Source organism: Xenopus tropicalis, chromosome 1 (genome assembly GCF_000004195.4).
Source record: "Xenopus tropicalis strain Nigerian chromosome 1, UCB_Xtro_10.0, whole genome shotgun sequence".
Lineage (NCBI taxonomy): Eukaryota > Metazoa > Chordata > Amphibia > Anura > Pipidae > Xenopus > Xenopus tropicalis.
In genome coordinates, this window is record NC_030677.2 from 81272420 (window position 1) to 81294289 (window position 21870).

The following is a 21870-nucleotide window of genomic DNA, read 5'->3' on the forward strand; positions in this document are numbered from 1 at the left end:
AATAATGTTATAAGCTTCTGGTGATTTGAACCTACAGTTAGTCCTGCAATTTGAATCTACAAACGATAAAGCTCTATAGAGCTGTCCAAAACATTCTAGGTAAAATGTTGAAAAACAATAAATGAATGCATTATTTGAATTATTAATAATGAGTCCAGAATAGTTCATGGGGAAGAAAAAACAAACAAAATTCGGAACACTTACTGAGGGGCTTGAGGATGCTAGAGCTGGTTTCATCAGCATTTTCAGTATCAGACTTGTCTAGGTCTGAGTAGTTTTCAGATGATTTCTCCTTTTCTTTCTTTTCTTTGTGACCAGTCCTGTGCCTGTGACGTCTCCTCCTTCTATAGCTTTTTGGAACATGGACACCAATATAGACAGTGTGGTGGCCTAGGGAACAAATCGATAATAAACACAACCAAAAGTCAGATGTGCCTTTATAAGCCAGAGTGCACAAACACAAAATATAAACCGTAAAAACTGTACAGGTATGGGATCTTATAGCCAGAAAACAGTTATCCAGAAAGATCTGAATTATGGGAAGGCCATGCCCCATAAACTCTATTTTAAACAAATCATTTTAAAAAGAATTTCCTTTTTCTCTGTAATAATAAAGCAGCACATTGAATTTGATTTTAATTTAGATATCATTAATCCTTATTGGTGGCAAAACAATTCTATTATGTTTATTTAATGTTTAAATAATTTTAACTGACTTAAGGCATAGTGATCCAAATTATGTAAAGATCCCTTATCTGGAAAGCCTCAGGTCCTAAGTATTCTGGATAAAAGATCCCTACTTGTATTAGAATGCATGTACAATACTTTACATGCCCTTTAATTTCTTGTTGGTCTTGTGCACAAAAATTATCTTTTCTCAAATACATTTTTCTTAGGCCAGGGGTACACGGAGTGATCATACACATTCCTCCATCTGCATTTTTTCCCAGATGGAAAGCTTCATCTGCCTTTATGGAGCTACCAAGAGCAGTTGGTGATATAATAAAGCATACTTTTTTGCTTCCAAGCAGGGCCACACTATGGCTGTCAATGGAGCTAACGGAGGGTGTGCATGACAGCAGATTCACTTTCCTCCGCCTAGGGAAATGTAGGTGAAGGAAAGCATGTGAACCGCTCCATGTGGCCCTGGCCTAATTGTGTACAATATACACTGATGCATAATTGCTTAAACCTTGTCATTAACACAGTAACATATTGTATTTCAAAGACTGCTGTGCTAATATTTAAATCCTACATTTTGAAAAAAAATTTCTGGACCCCTAAAAAACATAAAATGGGGGGTTCTACAGTGATCCTAAGCAATTTTCCAACATACATGGTAATTATTTGTAAATATTATTTGTAAATGTGATTGAAAATGAAAACAGTATCTCTCTGTCACTTTATATTTTCTGCACTACTAGTTCTTGATTGAAGCAATGTTTAGCATGTGAAGAAGCCTAGATCTGGATGAGAAAATACTTTGTTACATTGTTTCAAGAGTCAGAACAGGGAACAGGAAGGGTACATCACTTTTATGTCCCGTGTGCTTACTGGCAACAGGTTTCTGCAGAGCTAGGCCAAGTAGTATTTAAGCCCATGACACTTAGCCCTATCCTCTCCACCTTCCCCCTTGGTTACAAAGCCACCACACACAGTCTCAAGACCCTAAACTCTTCAAACTTTTTTTATTATTATTGGTAAGCAGTAGTTAACTCCCTTTCTCTGCCTATAAACTCCATATTTATGGATGTTGAGTTGTTGTTTGTGGCAAGTGGGGAGTTTGTAAACAATTGTCAGCTCAGCATTTATATTTCTTCTTCTCCTTCTTGTTAACATCATTGGTATATGATGTTGAGCAGTGAAACATAACACTGTTAACAAGAAGGAGATACCACTCACCATCAGAAGGTACATAAATATTGAGCAAAATTTCCTCATCTCAAACAAATTAATATTTTTCTCCAATCCACTGCTTGTCATCTGCAATTATGGACACTACAGGTGGGGAATGGGAGAAAGAAGGCAATTAAACATGTAATCTTCACTCCTGTGATTGATAAAAATAAATCAGCCTGAGCTGAATAGGCATTAGTATGAACACCATATTTTGTTTTAGTCTTTTAGTATATTTTATCTGTGCTACACTGTAAAAATCTACTCTGGGAGACGTTTTCACTTGCTGTGCATTTCTGTGAGACAATATACATATGTGCTTTTCAACAAAAAACCAATTGCCCTGAACCTGTTCTAATCTCTGTATCATCTCCATGTTATCTTCAAAATATATCAAATGTATGACATAGAGAATTATCTCAGCCTTACAGGCAGTGAGTTATTGTTAATTATCTTTCTTAGAGAGATAGTGTACTGCCTATGTCCTTTGGAGTCAACGGTAGGGGGTGTGATCTGTAGGTCAGTATTCCCTAGTTAGTGTGCAATAACTTTACACTTTAATTAATCTTTAATTCAACACAGTTCTACTATTTTAAGCAAACTCCTGATTACACCTCCTCAAGGATTAGCAATTTCTGGAATTATCTAGAACTCCAGAAAAACTAATTTAAGCAATACAGACACATATTAATGTCAAATACCTTATTCATTCAGTAATTCCACTTTTATATAAAACACAGATCTCTCCATATTAGTAAAATGCCAGCAATTGAGAGCTATTATATTAAAAAAGTATATAAAAAAATAGACTAAAATATATACCATAATAACCTGTACTATACATTGTGCATTTCTTCCGTGGGATTTCTGGGTCTCAAACTACAGATCAACTATACAGCATTTTTAATTTGCTTTCTGGTACATGCAACCACATTATTTTCCCTACTAAAATGAATAGTGTATCAGATGCTCCAGTTTTCAAAACCTACACCCTGTAACATGAGATTGCATGTCAAACTGCATAACCCCTAGGTCAATCACAGCAATTAAAAGTCCATCATTTCATTGAACGCACATCTTTAATCTTTGCCTCTCTCAATTTATCATTTTGGTAAATTGGGCAGAAATTGTGGCACATACTATTTCCACTAAATTTATGCTGAAATTGAATCGCATCTGGTGTTTGGCATTAAAAGCATCATTATCCTCCCATTCATGTGGCACAAGTCAGCTGTGGCTATTTATGCAACAAATTAAGGGGACACTAGAATTACCACAACAACAAGGCTGGTGGTAGTTCCAGGGTTCCCAAACATCCATCTAAGCACTTGTACACTATTTATTAAAGCAGGCTGCATGGCCCACATTGGTGCTCCCTGCAAAAAGCTAGAGTCTCATTTAAGAATGCAAAATCTAGAGCAAAGTGTTAGTTTGGACTCAAAACTGAGCATTCATTAATTAACATTCACAAAAGGTACTTGCAGCCATATATGCTCCTAGCAACATGCAGCATTACATCTGTCATCAAGGGCCCACTTTCACAACAAAAAGATGTAGATGGAGCTAAATGTTATAGATATATATTTTCCTAGTAAGGTCTAAAGAAAATTATTTGGCTTAGGCCCACTGGAATCTGGGTCCAACAGGAGAACTTTTTACAATGTGATAGGCCAGAACCACTCTGGCATTCATTGTTTAAAAAGTAGATATAATAGTAGGAATTATATATAAATAACTAAAGCCTTTATCTTAAAGACAACACATCATCTTGCTCTATGTTATCACCTATACTTTTATGTGCAGATAAGAACAAACATAGAGTGTAATTGGAAATTATAGACAGTTGGCAGCTATGTATATGTATAGCTACTGTATACAAGGATTCAAATGTTGGTATATGGTATACAGTTTTAAAAATAATGCTGTGTACAGAATGAATGTGTTGTCTTACATTACCATTTAGTCTTTTTATGACTACTTCAATATGTGCTGATTTTAGAATAATATTGAAGCTATTCACTAGTATATTGTATGACAGCAACGTGACCAGTAAATTATTCAAGTGTTTCATACAGAAATAGAACAGCTTTACACTACCAACAACAATCTCTAAGCATTTCCATGATTATTATTACCAGTGAAAGATAATAAGAAGCCTTTCATAAATAAATAAGAAGAGAAATCAAGAAAACAAGTTAATGAGGATATGGTGCAAGACTGAGAAATGGTAAACATGGTAAGAGAGAGCATAATCCCATGCTGATGAAAAGAAAGTTAAGCACTTGACATGCAATAGGATGTACACTAAAGCAGTCTACATATGGAGTATTGATGAATGGGTAGACGGTTAACACCCATGATTAAACAATACATGCATAGGATTCAACAACAATAAAAGCACTGACATGGATGTAAAACTAAAGTGGCTTAACTTATCATTTAGTTTTTCTTTTCAGAAATAATGTAACTGAAAACACTGCTAGTGATGGCAAGCAACAGAATACAACCTACTATTTTTTTAGATACTATTTTGTCTATGCGAGAGAGGCGTACCTAGCTTTTAACTATTATTATATTTATATAACTGAAACATATGTAGGGACCCATAGGTATTAGAGTCCCTATGGCTTTAAATCCCTACTGCCTATTTTCCAGTGCTGTTGCTGGGCAAAGCACTATGTATCTAGTTCATACTACCTTGTGCCTTATTGGTTTAGTTAGGATGACCACTCCCCTTGCAGACTGATAAAGTGTCTAGCAAGGAGAGGTGGCTTCCTCTTTGGCTGCCTTCTGACTCTCAGGGAACATCTCCATCGAGCCTGGGATCAGAATTGGCCCCAGTAAAGCCATCTGCCCTAGAGTAGCCCCTTGGTACTCTAGTGAAAGTCGGGGACAGGGCCCCGTGAATGAGGCGAAGTAAGTAGTAGGATAGATCCTGTTATAGCACACTCTAGATAGTGTGAGATAGTCAGGGCTATCTAGCACGAGCAGCATTGGCTCCAACATAGGAGAAAGTTAAGGGTTTAGCAATACCCAGGCTCTGTTTGCCTTGCTGTAGGGACCGCAGTTCAGACACAGGTATCAGGAAGTTTCTACCCCTGATCCACCGTTGGCTGTAGGGATCCGGTTCAGTAAAGGGTGATCATCCTTAGGATTGCTACTAGCTCTTTATCTACCTCCACTGTGGTGTTACTCTGCCTTGCATAATTACAACTGCTACTACTGTGTGTTATCTACTTTAAGTATTGTGAGTATAACCCTGCTTCAGCATTGTCTGTGACAATAAATGTTCTACAGTTATTCAGCAAAGAACCATCTGGCTTCCTAATTACTACCTCTACACCATACAGCATCAGGGAGTGTAGTTCAACACCATCCTCATCTCCAAAATAGCTCCTAAAGGTCATCTCCCACTTAGCGGAGGCCCATCCTGGGAAAGGGGGATCGCATGTAACACATGCTCTGCCTAATACTAGCCTGGATTTACCCTTTACTGGCCAAATAGGTGTTACACATATAAAAGAACTATAAAAAATGTTAAGTCATTCATGTTAGCCCATGTGGAATTTAGAGTCTTTTTTTCCTATCTCACTGGATTCTGTAACCAATGGACACACCTACCACCTATTTGGCTATTGTGCCACACATAACAGTAGCACAAAAATAACAGATTTGAACATTGACCCGACACTCTATGTAACAGTGATCCAACTGGCTTTTTTTTGTACATCTGCTGACAAAAATATAATTTTAGAAGGCAAAGAGCCTCAGGAGCATTTATTACTGTATGACCATCACTTAGACAGACGCAGGTTTGCACCTGTGTTAGTAAATGAGCCCTATAATAAATAAAAGGCAAATACAGTGAAAAAGATTAGAATAAAAATGGAGCAAATGCTACATAAGCATTCAGTGGAACATAGTAATAATTTTTACAATACAAGACCCTCTTGCGTCAAACTATACCCCCCAAACAATTTAGGTCTCTATAACAATATGTTGCAAAAACAAGATCATTTGTAAAACCCTGCTTCATCTAAATAACCCATTTTCATAAAAATATCTATTTTTTTAGTAGGATGTGCTACTGGGTACTCCTAAATAGAAAATTGGTTTATGAATTAAGGGCCGCCTCCTGGGATTATAGGATTCACAATGCACACAAACAAGCCAAGGAACACAAACATGCTAGGCCACATCAGCCAATTAATTGACAGAGTTCTGTCTTTTGCTTCCACACTTCTTCCTGTTACAGTCAGAGCTGCATTACTTGTGGCCATGTGATCTCAGAGGGAGCACACGGCCCATCACTAAATGGTGGATCAAGGTAAAGGACGTAAAAGGGCAATATTTACTGATATATATTCCAGTTTGGCAAGATTCCTTAATAGGCCACTTAAATAATATAAAATCTGTTGGTTAAGTATTCATTCTGGGGGTATAGTTTTCCTTTAAGAAACCTTGACCTCTTGACTTGTTATTATATGTAACGTCCTCTTTATCAGCAACATCATTTCCTCGGGAAAATATATATAATATTTTTTTGATGGTTTCATTATCTATCTATTTCTAGTCTAAACCTATAAATAGAACACTTGCTTTCCCATAAATCCATGTTTCAATACAGTCTGGCAGTGAAGGTGTCAAGCTTTCCTCCTTTGATAATCTATAGTGTGTACATGTGGTCAGAAGATTACAGAGATTGCCTTGAACTATTTGCAACACATTAGAGCAGTGCTGTCCAACTGGCGGCCCGCGGGCCGCATGCGGCCCGCGACCCCCCTCTGTGTGGCCCCCCACCTGTCTGGCTGCTTTGATGACTTACCTTTGTGTAAGCTTTAAATGGTATCAGTACTGAGATTAACTGGCCCCCTGCATGGTTCTCACCTCAGATTCAGGCTGTAATCCCTCTGTATTGTTTGAAAATGTAATCCCCTGTGTTTTTCACACCTTTTAATACCTGCATTGTTCTACCCCTGCAGTGTTCACACCTCAGGCTCAGGCTGTAATCACCCCCATTGTTCACTTCTTCACACCTCAGACATAGGTACTGTAGGCAGAGTATGGCACATACAGCCAGCATAGGGCAGGTAGAGTATGGCACACACAGGTAGCATATGTCAGGGAGGGTATGGCACACACAGGAAGGGTAGTGCAGGCAGAGTATGGCACACACAGTCAGGGTAGGGCAGGCAGAGTATGGCACACACAGGCAGGGTAGAGCAGGCAGAGTATGACACACAGAGGCAGCATAGGGAAGGCAGAGTATGGCACACACAGGCAGGGTAGGGCAGGCAGAGTATGGCACACACAGACAGCATAGGACAGGCAGAGTGCTGCCTGTGTGTGCCATACTCTGATTGCCCTATGCTGCTTGTGGGAGGTGAACCTGGCAGGGGTTTGTTGTGGGAGTTTGTTAGCAGTTGGATGGTCCCTAAGGTGTGTAATTATGTACTGGGGGTTGCTCTGCTATCCACAGGGGAGGAGGAGGCATATGGAATTATATATGTATATCTTAATATGACATAATTCTTTCACATATGAATGATGGTTGATATCCCCACAGTAAGGACCAAGCATTTGGGATTTTGCTGTGCTACCACCATTGTGATAAAATAGGTGTGGTTTAAAGTGGGTGTGGTTTCAAAAAGGGGAGTGGTCAAAACTGGCTTCCATTAGCGGCCCTCCACCATGTACGCTAGAGAAATTCCGGCCCTCGGCACCGTAGAAGTTGGACAGCACTGCATTAGAGCATTAGGCCTACAGGCTTATCCTGCTGTGTGTCAATTATCAAGCAGGCGCAGCATTAAAGGAAGCAAAAATAGTAAAATGCTGCAAAATGCCTACCAGGATCTTATAGTGATTGCTATATCAAATCTTTTAATGAAACATAACAGATTTTCATGTATACACACAGACAGACAAATGGATATAAATCAAAGTGTCAGTGCCTATACAGTTATATTTATCTTGTTTCATAATATATGCCTTTACTTTATCATATCCTAAAGGAGAAGAAACCCCAAGTCTAAGCATTAGGGTTCCTGCACAGCTCACCCTTCAACCACCCCAATTTAATCACCAGACTCCCACAAGGGATCACTGTACCCCTTTTACCTCTTCCCAAAATGCAAAGTTATTTGATTGCTGAACTGGAAAATACTAAAGCTGTTCTGGTCCTGGCTTTTAGTGCGCATGATCCTGGTGCTGGTTGTGATAGAACCAAACCTCACAACCTCCAACCCTGCTGTACAAATCATTTAGGCCTAGGTACAGTGGAGCAGGGGCCACTTTAGGGTTTTAAGTTTGTTTATTCAAAACATCAGGCCAACAAGCCATTCACTGCATAAATATCCAAACAGTAGCAAACAGCTTTCTTTACAAGAGTTAACAACATTGGCTCCTAATCTCTGTGTATTATAATACAGCCATAAAAAGTCCCTGTTTTATCTGTCTGATCTAATTATACATACAATACTAGAATTTTTTGTTTGGCAAAGATCTAGCAACACAAAAGAGATGAAAGGATAACAGAAAAATAAGTGACATAATACAGTCTTGAAAAAGGGGTAATACATATAATGATTACAACTTTCCCTAAGGGAAATTAATAGTAGTTTATAGACCCCCTAGTTGCTTATCACTGCTATTTACTGTAATTCATTTAAGATCCTGTATGGTTTAGTAGTTCCAAGCACATTTGCCTTTGGAAACAATGTTAAACCAAATAAAATCATCAGCTGCAGTGGATACCTGGGGCAGTCAAACAGACTCTATACGGTATACAATTACACCACAGTACCAAAACATGGTTCCAGCATTTTGTTGGCCTGAGAACTGTAGGACTGCAGAAAGGACATCACTGATTTACGGTTTCAGGCAAATACAAACAGAATAATGTAGACAAAAGGTGGCAAATACAAATTCACTCCAAACTCTCCAACACTGGCCTAATTGCTTTCTCCATTGTATGGTAATACATTAAAGTCAGCTGGAATTCCTCCAAAGAACAAAATACATTCAGTTCTTCTCCCACAGCAACAGTGTTCAAACCTTTTATTCAACCTTCAGGAAGCTAAAATTGCAACATCAGTGGTAAGACTATGCCAATCTAGTACAAGAACTAGAAAATAAAGTAAAATAAAGGTAAGTATATTAATATGAATATTAGAAAATGGCTTTTGGAATAATCCACATAGCAAATTGAAAACCAGAGCTGAGCAAGATAACAAATATAATCCAATTTAGCACTGATTGCTAAAATATTTTTCAAGTAAGGTAAGATATTTGCCCTTTATAGGATTTATTTTTTTGTGTTGTTCTAGTGTTTGTATGAACCCTTGGCATATCAATGCTACTAAAGAGAATTACTCCAGGAGTAAAACTGGTATAATATTCAGGTAAATATGTTTAAGTGACCAATTATCCCTGCAAGGCGCCCACAAAGCAATGCTGTGTTTTTTCTGATCAGGCTGCAAAAATGCCATGTTAACCCAGAGATTTACAGAGGGATTCCCAAGCTTACTTGAGAGAGTGGCACTGTGCCATAATAATGCTGCAGGGATAGCCGAAACTGTTTAGTCATGTAGAAAGGAATAACAGAGGGACTTGTTTAACAATCACATCACGGCATTAGCTCAGTGAAAATCCTAAGGCAGTGCTGAGGGTGTGGGAAACTATGAGAACTTTAATAAAACCAAGCTAGACCACTAGAGTAATGTATCTAGATTGAACAAACTCAACACAATACAATATATGTACATGCACTGAGAGGAATAGTAGACAAACAAATGAGTTTCCTTCCTGAAACTAATCTTTTCATTAAATTGTATATAAAGATCTAGTACATTTTGAGTAAATTACATTTTAAATAAAAGATGTAATGGGAAACAGGTGTCTTCAGTTATTCTTCCATAACCACACAGTAAGCAACATAACCATTCCATCTAACAGAGGCCAAATAATAACTGCAGTATGCATGTTTCAGTACAAAATTACTAGACTTTGCATCTGGTCTTCATTTTTTATGTTTTCTAATTATTAACACTATTGTTGTGCTGTTGTAAGACTAAACTAACCTAGAATGAGGATCTAAGTAAGGCCTTAACTAATCTGGAAACCAGGCATCAGCTAGGAAAGGGGAATGGAAGATGACTAGTAGAAGGTTTGAACAGAGATATAAGACTAATAACTAGAATAATAATTAAAATAACCTAATAGCAGTTTCAGTTGCATTCTTGAATAGTATAAAAAGGCTAATAATTAAAAACCCATAAAAAGGCTAAATAAAAAGCTTTTTAGAACAAGTCAGTCTATAACATACTAACAGTTACAGGTGAATTCCCCTTTAAGGGGTGCAAACATACGACTATGCCCCAGAGGTGTAGGCATAGTGACCTAATATACTACAACCTGACAGCAACCAATTAGAATTGTAACAGTGCTTAAAGTGGACCTGTCACCCAGACATAAAAGTATAATAAAAGTCCCAAAAAAAACCCCAAATTTATTTTTATATTAACACATCCAAACCCATTATAAAGGCAATTAAAAATACCAGCTGTCAATCATATATTGCTTGCCCCACCTCTATGCCTTAGGCATAGAGGCGGGGCAGACAGTAACTTTAGCTTTCCGTTCAGCACTACCTAGATGTCACTGCACATCTCACTTTTCCTCTCCCTCCTCATCATCTAATTGTGTAGCCAGTGCATGGGCATGAGCATCTGGTCCCCCATTCTGGCACATAGACAAGATTTTGGCATGATACAAAGCTTGCCTTCATAGCAGTGTCCACAAAATGGTGCCTGCCTGCTTGCTTTAATTGAGTAATTCCAAGACGGAAGGAAACAAGATTTATATTATTTATATAGAGTAAGTAAAGTTTATTTTGCTCAACTAACAATATAGAAAATAATTTGGAGTTATTTCTTAGGGTGACAGGTCCCCTTTAAGGAGCATAAACAGAAAGCCTCTACATGTATATATACTATAGAGCAGGACAAATTCAGTTCAATGTTTTGTTACCCATAGCAAACCATTTTTTCCTGGTTTAGTCCAATTAGACTGAAGCTAGCTATAAATGCAGACAGTTTTCATAAAGTATTCCCAGCTTCAGACCAAACTGTCTGAATAATTTGTGTGTCTTTTTCCCTTAAAATTACTAACCTGGGCTGTACAATTGTACTAAAATTCAGTATCCAAACCAGAAGCCCACACTTGTACTTCTACACAGTAACCAAGCCAATAGGCCTGTGCTTCAATCCATCAGGTTAATTATATAAATTTACCTAGACCTACCTCCTTGTCATGTTTAATGAAAAGAAAAATGTAATTGGTTGCTACTCAATTGGGTAAATTTTGCTCATATTTCTATATAGCCCCTTAACTTGTCATCTTAAGTGGTGTTTTGGTAACTAGGTGGCCTTAAACAGATTTGCCTTCTGTATTATTAATCCCATTCCTTTATTAACCAACACACTGCGACTTAATTATTGTTCATCATGGCCTGGTGAGAAGCTTTATTTCCAGAAATGCTTGGCATCTCATTAACTGCTTAATAAGCCATGTTAATTATGACCAGTTTGATTGAGGGTTTTACCCGGGCTGAATGTTTTCAAGCTGGCCGTGTGAGTCTTTTAAAGTCAGCAGGGTGGAATATTACTAACAGTTATTTGCTCTCATTCGGACTAAAAACACCTGTACTTAGCATTACTTTATATTTGTGCTGAATGAGAGCACCATCTACAATACTTATAAGTACTGCTAGTTATATATTTGCAATGATATGATCTCACTTACTAGGGGGTAGCTAACACAATCTGACTTACAAGCCAAACTGTAAAACATGGTATTTCGCTACCAATTAGGGTTGCCACATCTGCTGGCTTTCTTAGCTGGGCAGGGGACGGTGGTGATGTTACGAGGGCGGGCTATGACGAGGCTACTGAGTCCTGCCCGGTTTTCCTAATTTGGGAAACCAGGCAGAAGGTTTTGACAAAACCGGACAGGTGGCAACCCTACTACCAATCACATTACTGAACAGTCTGTGGTTTTATATACCCATCTTTTAAGGAAAGAGGGATTAAGAGCCACATAATGAATGCATTAGTATTACATATGTTTATTAATGTAATTTTAGTTGTAACTTTTTCTGGTACTAAAGAAGAATTTTTTACAATGCAGCTGGATAGTGGCTCCAGATTGCATAACTGTACCAAAAGTAGGCCCCACCGAGGTTTTCTCTATATGAGTAAGCTTTAATTACATAAACATGGCATTGTTTATTAGTTTATCTCTTTAGCACAAATAGTGACATTTCTAAAATTGTTATGCGATCCAAAAATAATAGGCACAATTTTTTTTTTTAGATCTTGAAGCACTGTGGTTAAAGTGGAATCAAGCAAATATTGTAAAACAATGTTTAACAAGGACTTTTGTAGCTATATCTTTGACAATATTTTAAACTACTACAGTAAATAAAGATGAAGATGCCTTGTGCTTTTGCTGTGCTTTTTAGATATGGCCCTAAGCAAGATATTCATAAGGTGCAGCATGGTTCACTGGACCCCATTAGTAGGCAGAATGACAGCAGCTAAAGCTAAAATTGCTTTGTGAATTTCTCAGTTATATGTGATCTCTGTAATTTCATAGAGCTATTTTTATATGCACAGATTGCAGCTTCCAAGTCAAATGCAATGCTAGATAGCCCTGCACTATAAAATGCAAACCAAACATATAATCAGCCTATATATGTTGAAAATAGCTTAAAACCTCAGCGTATTAAATAATTTGTTACAAACAAGTGAGAACTATATCTGTACATAATTTGCTGCATAGAGGCAATAAATCATAGACCCTGGCATTTTTAACCTATAGGTCAAGAACCAAAAATTACGTTAAAGTAACTTTTAGTATGATGTAACAAGTGATATTCTGAGACAATCTGAAACTTGTCTTCACTTTTTATTTTTTTGTTGTTTTTGTTGTCCAATTTGGAATTTTAGCAGGTATTTGGTTGCTAGGGTTTGATTTATCTTACCACTCAGGCAGTGGTTTAAGCAGTAAGCTCACAAAGCATAGGTCAAATATCCACATTGACTAATTGATACAGTCCTTGCTCCAACAGGCAGTATCCCCATTTTTGTAATCCAATTGTTTGGCGCTACGGACAAGCAATGGATTATTACGATATTGCCCACCTCAGGGAAAGATCTGCTCATTTGGCATGATCCTTTAATGGATCTTTCAATGTATGGCCAACTCTAGTCCCTGGGGTTACAGTAAAACCATTTTTGCATAAAATCTGAAAATGAGGGCTACTAGGTAGGTATGCTGAAAATAATAGCCAGGACCCTTGATGCCCATTTATATGTGTATAATAAATTAAAAGTTGAAAGAGGACATTGTTGTTAAAAACATTTTGACCTCAGTGAACCAAGAAAACAGTGACATTAAAAATTTCCACTGGATTAGGTGTGTTCAGTTAACAAACAACCTGGAAAGACCTGAATAGTCACTACAAGCACAGCAACATCTACATAGGTACCAATACTACTGTTAGATTAAGTCAACAAAGACTGCAGTAGATTTCCATAAGTACATTTCCAGCATGAAGGCCTTTGTTTAAATTAAATCTAACCAAAAAACCTTTCTCAAAAAATGTGTTCAAAACTGATAATTCTCAGTTGTGCCTTTTATTCATACTTTCCCTTGTTTTGGTACAGTATCCTGTAGTAGAGTTTTCCTGTGGTCACCCAACATGAAATGTAAAGTTCTGGCTCATGACTTTAAATCTTTGCCTTGGCCATTTTCAGGACAGGAGAAACATGCCTACCAAATGGTCAGCACAGGAATTCAGTACTATAATTTCATTGTTTTTTAGAGGGCAAAGCAAATATCTAATTATATAACTAGATGATGTCAGTGGGGGAATCCAATAAAGACTTATGTGCAGTGCTACTATATAACAGCTCCACGGCACCTATACGAAGAGAGAACAATGCCATACTATTGAAACAAGATTCTAACCACTGCAGTCACTAGCAGCCATTATATCTCAACAGGTGCTGGCAACCTACAAGTTGAAAATGTAAGTTCGAACATGACTGGTTAAAAATCAATTGCACTAGTGCAAGTTTAAAGAGATTAAACATCATTTACCTTCGTCCCTGCCATAGCGAAGCAGATGTCACATTACCACAGCACATTACTCTCAAGCATATAACGGACAAAGAAACCCTCGGGCAGAACGTATAAACTCCTTGCATATAATGCCCTGGTTGGAATACTATCCACTGTGCCACCATGTTTGCATTAATGATAATAAATGAGGCGTGAACTTTTGTGTTTTATGCATAGGAACTTGTTTCATTATTTCACTTACTCGCCACACAGAAAGTTAATGATAAGTCCTGATAGTAAATTCATGTAAACTAAGAAATAAAAGGAGGTAAATAGTTCAAGGTAAAGGGTACAAAACAGGGCAAGATGCAAAAGGAAAGCATGGGCCTTAAAGGAGAAAGAAAGGTAAAACTAAGTAAGCTTTATCAGAAAGGTCTATATAAATACAGCCATAAGCACTCACAGAAACACTGCACTGACTTCTCTGTCAAAAGATTAGTTGTGCCTGTTTTCCTGTGCCAGAGACACGCAGCTCTCTGCTTTCTGCTCTCTCCTGCTCCCCCTTCCCTCAAGAATGCTAAGAACTCACTCCCCCCCCTTAGGAATGTGGATCTGACCAATCGGCAGGAAGCTGACTCATAGTCTTAAGGTGGCCACACACGTGGCGATTTGAGATCTTTCATGCGACCATCGGTCGCACGAAAGATGGTACAATCAGCCACAAACCGTTCAGGGCTGAAACGGCAGATAAGTAGGTAGAAACAATAGGATTTCTACCTCCTTCTGCCGATTCAGCGCTGAAGGCAGAAATCTTTTAACTGGCCCGATCGGCGAGTCGACCGATATCAGCAGCTTCCTGCGATATCGGTCGACTCGCCGACTTACCATACACGCACCGAATATCGTACGAAACAAGGTTTTGTACGATATTATCGGTGCGTGTATGGCCAGCTTTACACACTGAGCATGTACACCAGTCTTGATTTTGGTGCTGGAGTGAGGCATTATGAGAACTTTCTTTACACAGCTCAACGTTTTTTCTTCCTGTTTGGCTTCTGATCATCTGAACGGGAGAAATATGGGGAGACTTAAGGGCACTATTGAGAGAACTGAAGGTATGCCTGCAGCTTGAGATTAACTCTTTATTAGCCTTTCCTTCTCCTTTAAGTAACCAACAAAATGGCAATAGTTATGCTAAAACATATTGTGTAGAATATGTTTTAGAATGACATGATACAAGCGTGCATCTATTTGAAGCAACCAGTCATAATATTTTTGCTTCTCAGGTTGCCTATGACTATGCTTAATTCAGAGCAATTTGCAGAGCATCAAGTTGCAACATTGGTAGCACTTCAGCACTTCTAAATTCAGCAATTTTCATTAAAGATGTTTAAGTACAAGAGCTAGACTGCTACAAAGAAATCCATCTGGATAAAGTTTCTTTCAGTGTATCAATATAAATTAAAATATAAACTATACTTACTGTATATGAGAGTAACCACACATGCAGAGGTAATAATACTTTTCACAATGTTATAAATATGCCCCTTTATGTGGACTGTGAAGCAGTATCATATACTGCTGAATCTTCAGTCTGAACGAAACTGCAGAATTGCATAAAAAGAACAAATTGCTGTTCTAATCTCTATCCCCTAGGTTATGTCTTCAAGAGCCAATTAACCTGACAAAGATTTGCTTTATGTGGACTTGCAATATAAGTTTCCTTTCACAAATCGAAATGTCAGGTGCATAATTTTACGTAAATTGGCAGTGTGTGCAAATCTGGAACAAAATTCTTAAAATAGGTTGCCAAGACAATTCTAAACATTGTTTAGAATTACAATATACGTTGTACATGCAGGAATGTAAGAGGTAGGTATCATGGTCTTAAGCCCATAAAGGGTTAAATTAGTGTAGTTTGCTAGTAACCTTGCTACAGTCCTTAGAGGCTTTGGTGCTATTCTGTCTGTTGAATCTAACACCTTTTAATAGGGAAACCCTATCATGGCTGTTTTAAACCTCCTTTAAGCCCCCCTTTTAGAGCTTCTCCTGGGAAAAAATGAACCTACTGTATAAATGTCATTAATAAAAGGAGCAAAATAGCACTATGTATTTGTATCTATCTATCTTTCATCTATATGAAATTGTATTTTTAGATGTTTAATTAATGAAGAGATTACAAACAGTAAATACCATAAATGTCATTAATTTTCCAGCTTAGCATTTTCACTTGCTTTACATCTCCATAAATACACCTTATATTTACAAAATATTTATATATTCTCTAGTATGATTAAAAACCACCCATGAAATAAATATGATTGTCAGAAACACAGAGAACGTGAGAAACTAACATACAGTCTTACTCAACTATATAATTAGCAGCAGTAGTCAACAGATAGAACTTTAGCCTTAGTTAATGCAATGAGCAAATACTCTGATGCTTACGACTCATTTAAAACAAGCCATGACATTGCAAGTCATGTAGATGCTTGCATACTTACACAAATAATCTGTTTTAAACAGGAGTAAACTATTTGCATCTACCTCTAGTATTGTTGTAAACAGTTAGTAAGTGGGAATATTTAATTAAGTACCAATCCTATGACATCAAGTCAGGAGCATAAGGTAGGGACTCTAATATACTTGATTCTTTAACCTGAGCTTTCCAGCTATTGCTAAACAAAACTACCCAGCATGCCAACAGCTGCAAGAGCCAGAGAGCCCAAAGCTGAAGATACCTCTTTTATGCATTCCTTCTAAAGAAGCTAAAGAAAATTGGGCAGTATTACTTTTTTACAGTGAAAGCTGGCCCTGTTTAAATATTTTACGTTTTTTCATAACAGGATACCTGCATAAAATGCTATATTAGGTTGAGAAAGACAAAGCAGAAAAATAAGCTGCTCTGATATAAAATCAGATCTCCTGCTGCAAGTGCAAGGGCACAAAATCACACCACTCAGTGCTCATTTTCATTGTGCTTGCAGCAGGGTCTTTTGGTACAGCTTGCAGCTTGCTCCTTGCACCATGCGTGGATTAACTTGAAAGCTAGGGGGCATATAATTGGACACCTGTGTTCTGCCCCTTGTGAATACAGTGCTGTATTAGAGGCGCTAAACACAGGGCAGGGTGCAAGTGCAACAGTGTTACTAAATGAATGAATACCATACACCATATAATATCATATATTAATATAAATAACTTTGTCTTGTTATACAATTATAATACTACTTCAGTCTCCTTTGGTCCTGAGTGATCAAATATCAAGAATATCTGACCTGCTGATCTCCAACTTTTGTTGGACTCCCAGTATTCACTTCCTGCATCCTTTGTCATTATAACTGTTGTAGTTTAACAAGAGATAAGGCCACACACTAGACTGCTCTGCCTTATTAATTCACCCTGCCTTTAACACCCACCATAGAAAAGAAATTACACAAAAGGAGTTACAGAATGTTGTTCAAATGCCTTTCCTCAACTGTAGGACTTGCCATACAATATTGCAGTGTACATTAAATGCATAGTACATAACTTGATAATCTCAAGATTCACATCAGTATTAGCATCTATTGCATTTAAATTAATTATTTTCTTACCTTCCACTTCCTCTTCATCACAGACATGCTTCAGGAATGAAGCCCCCCTGTCCAAAACCGCTTCATCCTCCATCCTATAGTAGTAAAAAAGAAAGAAAGAGTGCTCAGACCTCTCCTTGAGTGACTTGCCAGAACAGACCCCACTCTTAGGCAGGTTCGGTTGTGCACTGCTACTCATATTATCTGCCCAGGCCTTTTTCTTGTTCTCAGGTTTTTCCTTTAGCCCTTCCTGGTATCTCCACTCCACTTGTTCGGCCTAGTGATTGAGTTCAGCTAGGTTATCTGCAATCCAAGGGCATTAGTCCAAACGGACTATAAAGGGTTAATCCCAGTCAAAAGATGTGTTTTCCGTTCTTTAATCTACTATGAAAACTGATGTAAAATCCATGAGGATAGTGGCTAAAAACTTAGATGAGGTCCATGGCTTTGGTCTGACAGAAATGCAAGAACACTCTCCAGACATGGTAGGTATATGTGGCATACACAGACACATGCTGTCTAAAAAGAGCTCTGGCTTACTTCTGTTACTTAATACTCCTCTGCTGAGAGGCAAGCTTTGTGTCACACACTGGTCTAACAGAAAGCTGACATCTGAGGATTAGGCAGAGTCCCAGCTACTGGGAGCCATGAGAACAGAACATCTCGTTAATTATTTGTCATTTTATTTAGCTAATGCCATCTTCAAAGATGAAGGAATATCAGCCAGTCTGACATGGGTAATAGGCAAAGACTCATAAAGCACATAAATATTCATATAACTTTCCACCTGTGGCCTTTCAACTGTTACTGAACTACAATTCCCTGTACACTCAGAGAGCCTTCATGTGGAAAGCTGCAGCTCTGCAACAGCCATGTTATGTGTTGCTTAAATTTTGCCTATTGCAAGATTAATTCCATTTTTCCATACATAAAACAGAAGACACAAAAGGTCCAAATATAAAACAGAATATAATAATATATTCAAAAATATGTCAAATAAGGACATGTTTTCCATGAACTCAAAAATATGTTAGGTAAGGGAGTGATAAGAATGTGTCTGGCTTACTGCAAGCTATGTTTTTTCTTACAAATCATTTCATAAAGGGAGAAAGAATGTGCATATATAAGTTTTTCTTATGTGCAGTAATGCATTATGGGTGCCAATGTAGCTACCTTCCTATATGTTTCTGTAAGTCACCTTTTACAAAGTTAGACTATAAGCTGTTTTTCCCCAGGGCCTTCTTCCTCTTGTACACCTGTAAAATATTACAAACAAATCTAATTGCGTTCAAACATAAAACTGTTTTATTCACAGGGAAGTACATTTTTACTCTGCATTCTCCTAGCGAGGTCAGTGCCTGAGAGTAAGGTTATATTTATATTGCTCCATGATGTAATTGGCCCCTGCCAGCTAAAATCTTAGAAAATGTAAAATAAATAAAACCAGTTAAAGGAACAGTAATGCCAAAAATGAAAGTGTATTAAAGTATTTAAAATATACTGTTACCCTGCACAGGTAAAGTTGTGTATTTGCTAAAGTAACACTACTATAGCTTATATAAATATGCTGCTGTGTAGCCATGGGGGCAGCCATTCAACCTGGAAAAAAGGCACAGGTTACATAGCAGATAACAGATAAGCTCTGTAGAATATAATGGGGCTTTATCTGTTATCTGCTATGTGCCTGTGCCTTTTCTCCTTTGAATGGCTGCCCCCATGGCTACACAGCAGCTAACTTATATAAACTATAGTAGTCTTTCTGAGGCAAACACACCAGCTGTACCAGCACAGGGCAACAGTACATAATATCGTAATTATTTTTATACACTTTCATTTTTTAGTGTTACTGTTCCTTTAACAAAATCTGAAGAGTCATCCTGTCTCATTCCATGTCTTTATGGGGTATGAGAAAATCAGTTAGTATATTTATAGAGGGCAAATGTGAATTTATAAAACCTTTTTTCCTTCTGACACACAGTAAAAACGACTTTGTCACATGAAATTTATAGACAATTTCTATCTGCTGTGTGTAAAGTAAGATAGCTATAGGATCCATCCACAAAGAAATGTAACAAGCTAAAAGAAATGTGGCCAATTGCTAAGTGCTTTTGTGGATTGCTTCCCTATGCAAGATAAATGTAGTAATATCAGAAAAGTCTGTAGATTCTCGATTCTGACAATGCCATACGTATTTAAAATAAGGCCCTGGGTGTCTGTGGCCTACGCAGGAGCTAGTATAGTTCATATTTATAATAAATGATCTCTAGAATTTGTGCAACTTCAAGTGATTTTGGAAAATTGAAGTGATACACAGGCCTTTCCACTGGCGGTTCCCTCTGTTGCCAGTGGAAAAGTATTTCAGAGAGATTAGTAACCTGCGGTAGCAGAGATCTGCTAATAAACTCTCTGTGGGACATTACCCTTATGCTGGTTTGAATAATATTTGCAACAGTAATTCACCAGGATTTTTCCCACAATGCCATAATAGTAGCCCCATTCCTAAACAGTAGACACAGCGCTTCCATGTATTCCCCGTATTATGTCTAATAAGCTATGAATTATGTCAGTAGTTAGAATCATATCATAACTTCACAACATCCTCATGTATTATATCCTTTTTGCTTTTGCCTATTTATAGTATGCAATAAATCTTTATCTTTACACATTAGGCTTGGAACTAATTTGTATATACTTTTCCTACAGTTCCCGGTGGGAATTTAGTATGTAATTGTTTAGGGATTACTTCATCATTACCCCACTCTATACTGCTATTCTATAACAAATGTTCTTGTGTCAATACTTATATGTCTGTACAAACTGTCTTTCTCCATAACATCATTAAGCTGTGTTAAACCAAGCAGAAAGTCTGAGCATTTATTGAAATGAAGGATTTTTTTTACTCTCTTTACACAATTTGGATCAATGCAATTCATGTTTTCACTTGTAAAATCAAACGAATAAACCAAAACAATTGTTGTTGCAAATAAAAATAAATATTGTAACAGAATTTGTTTTGCTATGTATTGGATGAATGGTGGTACTATGGTTAGAACTGCTTCCTTACAGTGCTGGGGCCTTGGGTTACAAGATAACAAGCCACTATCTGTGTTTGTAAGTGTGCTCTTAGGGCTCTGGCACACGGGGAAGATTAGTCACCCGCGATTAACTCCCTGTTCGCGGGCGACTAATCTTCCCCGTGTGCCAGAGCCCTTAAGGTGGCCACACACGTGGCGATTTTCGATCTTTCGTGCGACCATCGGTAGCAAGAAAGATCGTTCAATCCGTCACTAACATTCAGGGCTGAAACGGCAGATAAGGAGGCGCCCGATCAAAATCTTTTAACCTGCCCAATCGGCGAGTATGGCAAGTCGGCGAGTCGACCGATATCGCAGGAAGCTGCTGGCCTTACTGATATCTGGCCTGAAATCGACCAGATCTCGATCGGGCAGGTTAAAAAATCTAGTCGGATCAGGGACCGCATCGGCTTGTTGATGCGGTCCCCGGACCGACTTTTCCTATACCCGTCGTTATAATTTGATTGTTTGGCCCCAGGGCCAAATGATCGAATTAGCCTGGTTTCTCCTGATATCGCCCACCCGAGGTAGCGGATCGGCCCGTGTATGGGGACCTTTAGTCAGGTATGTGTCTATGGCAGGACCCCTAGACTATAAGCTCAACTGGATCAGGGACTGATTTGACCAAACAGTGTCTGTAAAATAATGTTGATATTTTATCACAATATATATTGGAAATATTAAAGCATTAAAGAAATATATGCTGCCCTTTTCATTTTATGTTAATCATCATGAGTACACCTATTCTGAAGAAATTGCCAGGATGAGATAAGCACACTAAAAATGTAATCTTCCTCTAGGCTCAGTGGTTCTCAACCTTCCTAATGCCGGGACCCTTTAATACAGTTCCTCATGTTTTGGTGACCCCCAACCATAGAGGAGCGGTCTCTCGGTTCCTAAGACCATCGAAAACATGTGTTTTCCGATGGTCTTAGGCGACCACTGTGAAAGGGTTGTTCGACCCCCAAAGGGGTCCCGACCCATCATACCACTTTCATAAGGCATAGCATCCAATTCACTAGTTACCACTTGTAACTGTATATACACAGGCAGACACAGAACTGCCAAAACAGCTATTGATTATATTAAGTTGCATAATAACATTCACCATTCTAAATATATAATTAATGTTTAAAAAAATTGTGTTTTCAATATTTAAACCACCATTTTAAAACATACCTTTAAAAAAGGAGCACAACAAT

At 37.9% G+C, this 21870-nt stretch overlaps 1 protein-coding gene across 5 annotated transcripts in view; it reads right to left on the reverse strand.

Annotated features, from left to right (window-relative positions):
- slc4a4 (solute carrier family 4 member 4) overlaps positions 1 to 21870 on the reverse strand; it is a 137368-nt gene that overhangs the window by 100393 nt on the left and 15105 nt on the right. For all 5 annotated transcript variants that reach the window (XM_004919133.4, XM_004919135.4, XM_002940576.5 and 2 more), the window contains exons 2-3: positions 17616 to 17689; positions 205 to 390 (exon numbers count right to left, since the gene is read on the reverse strand). In XM_004919133.4, the coding sequence (XP_004919190.2) occupies positions 205 to 390; positions 17616 to 17688 (259 nt within the window). In that variant the 5' untranslated portion in view covers position 17689. The remainder of the gene's footprint in view (positions 1 to 204; positions 391 to 17615; positions 17690 to 21870) is intronic.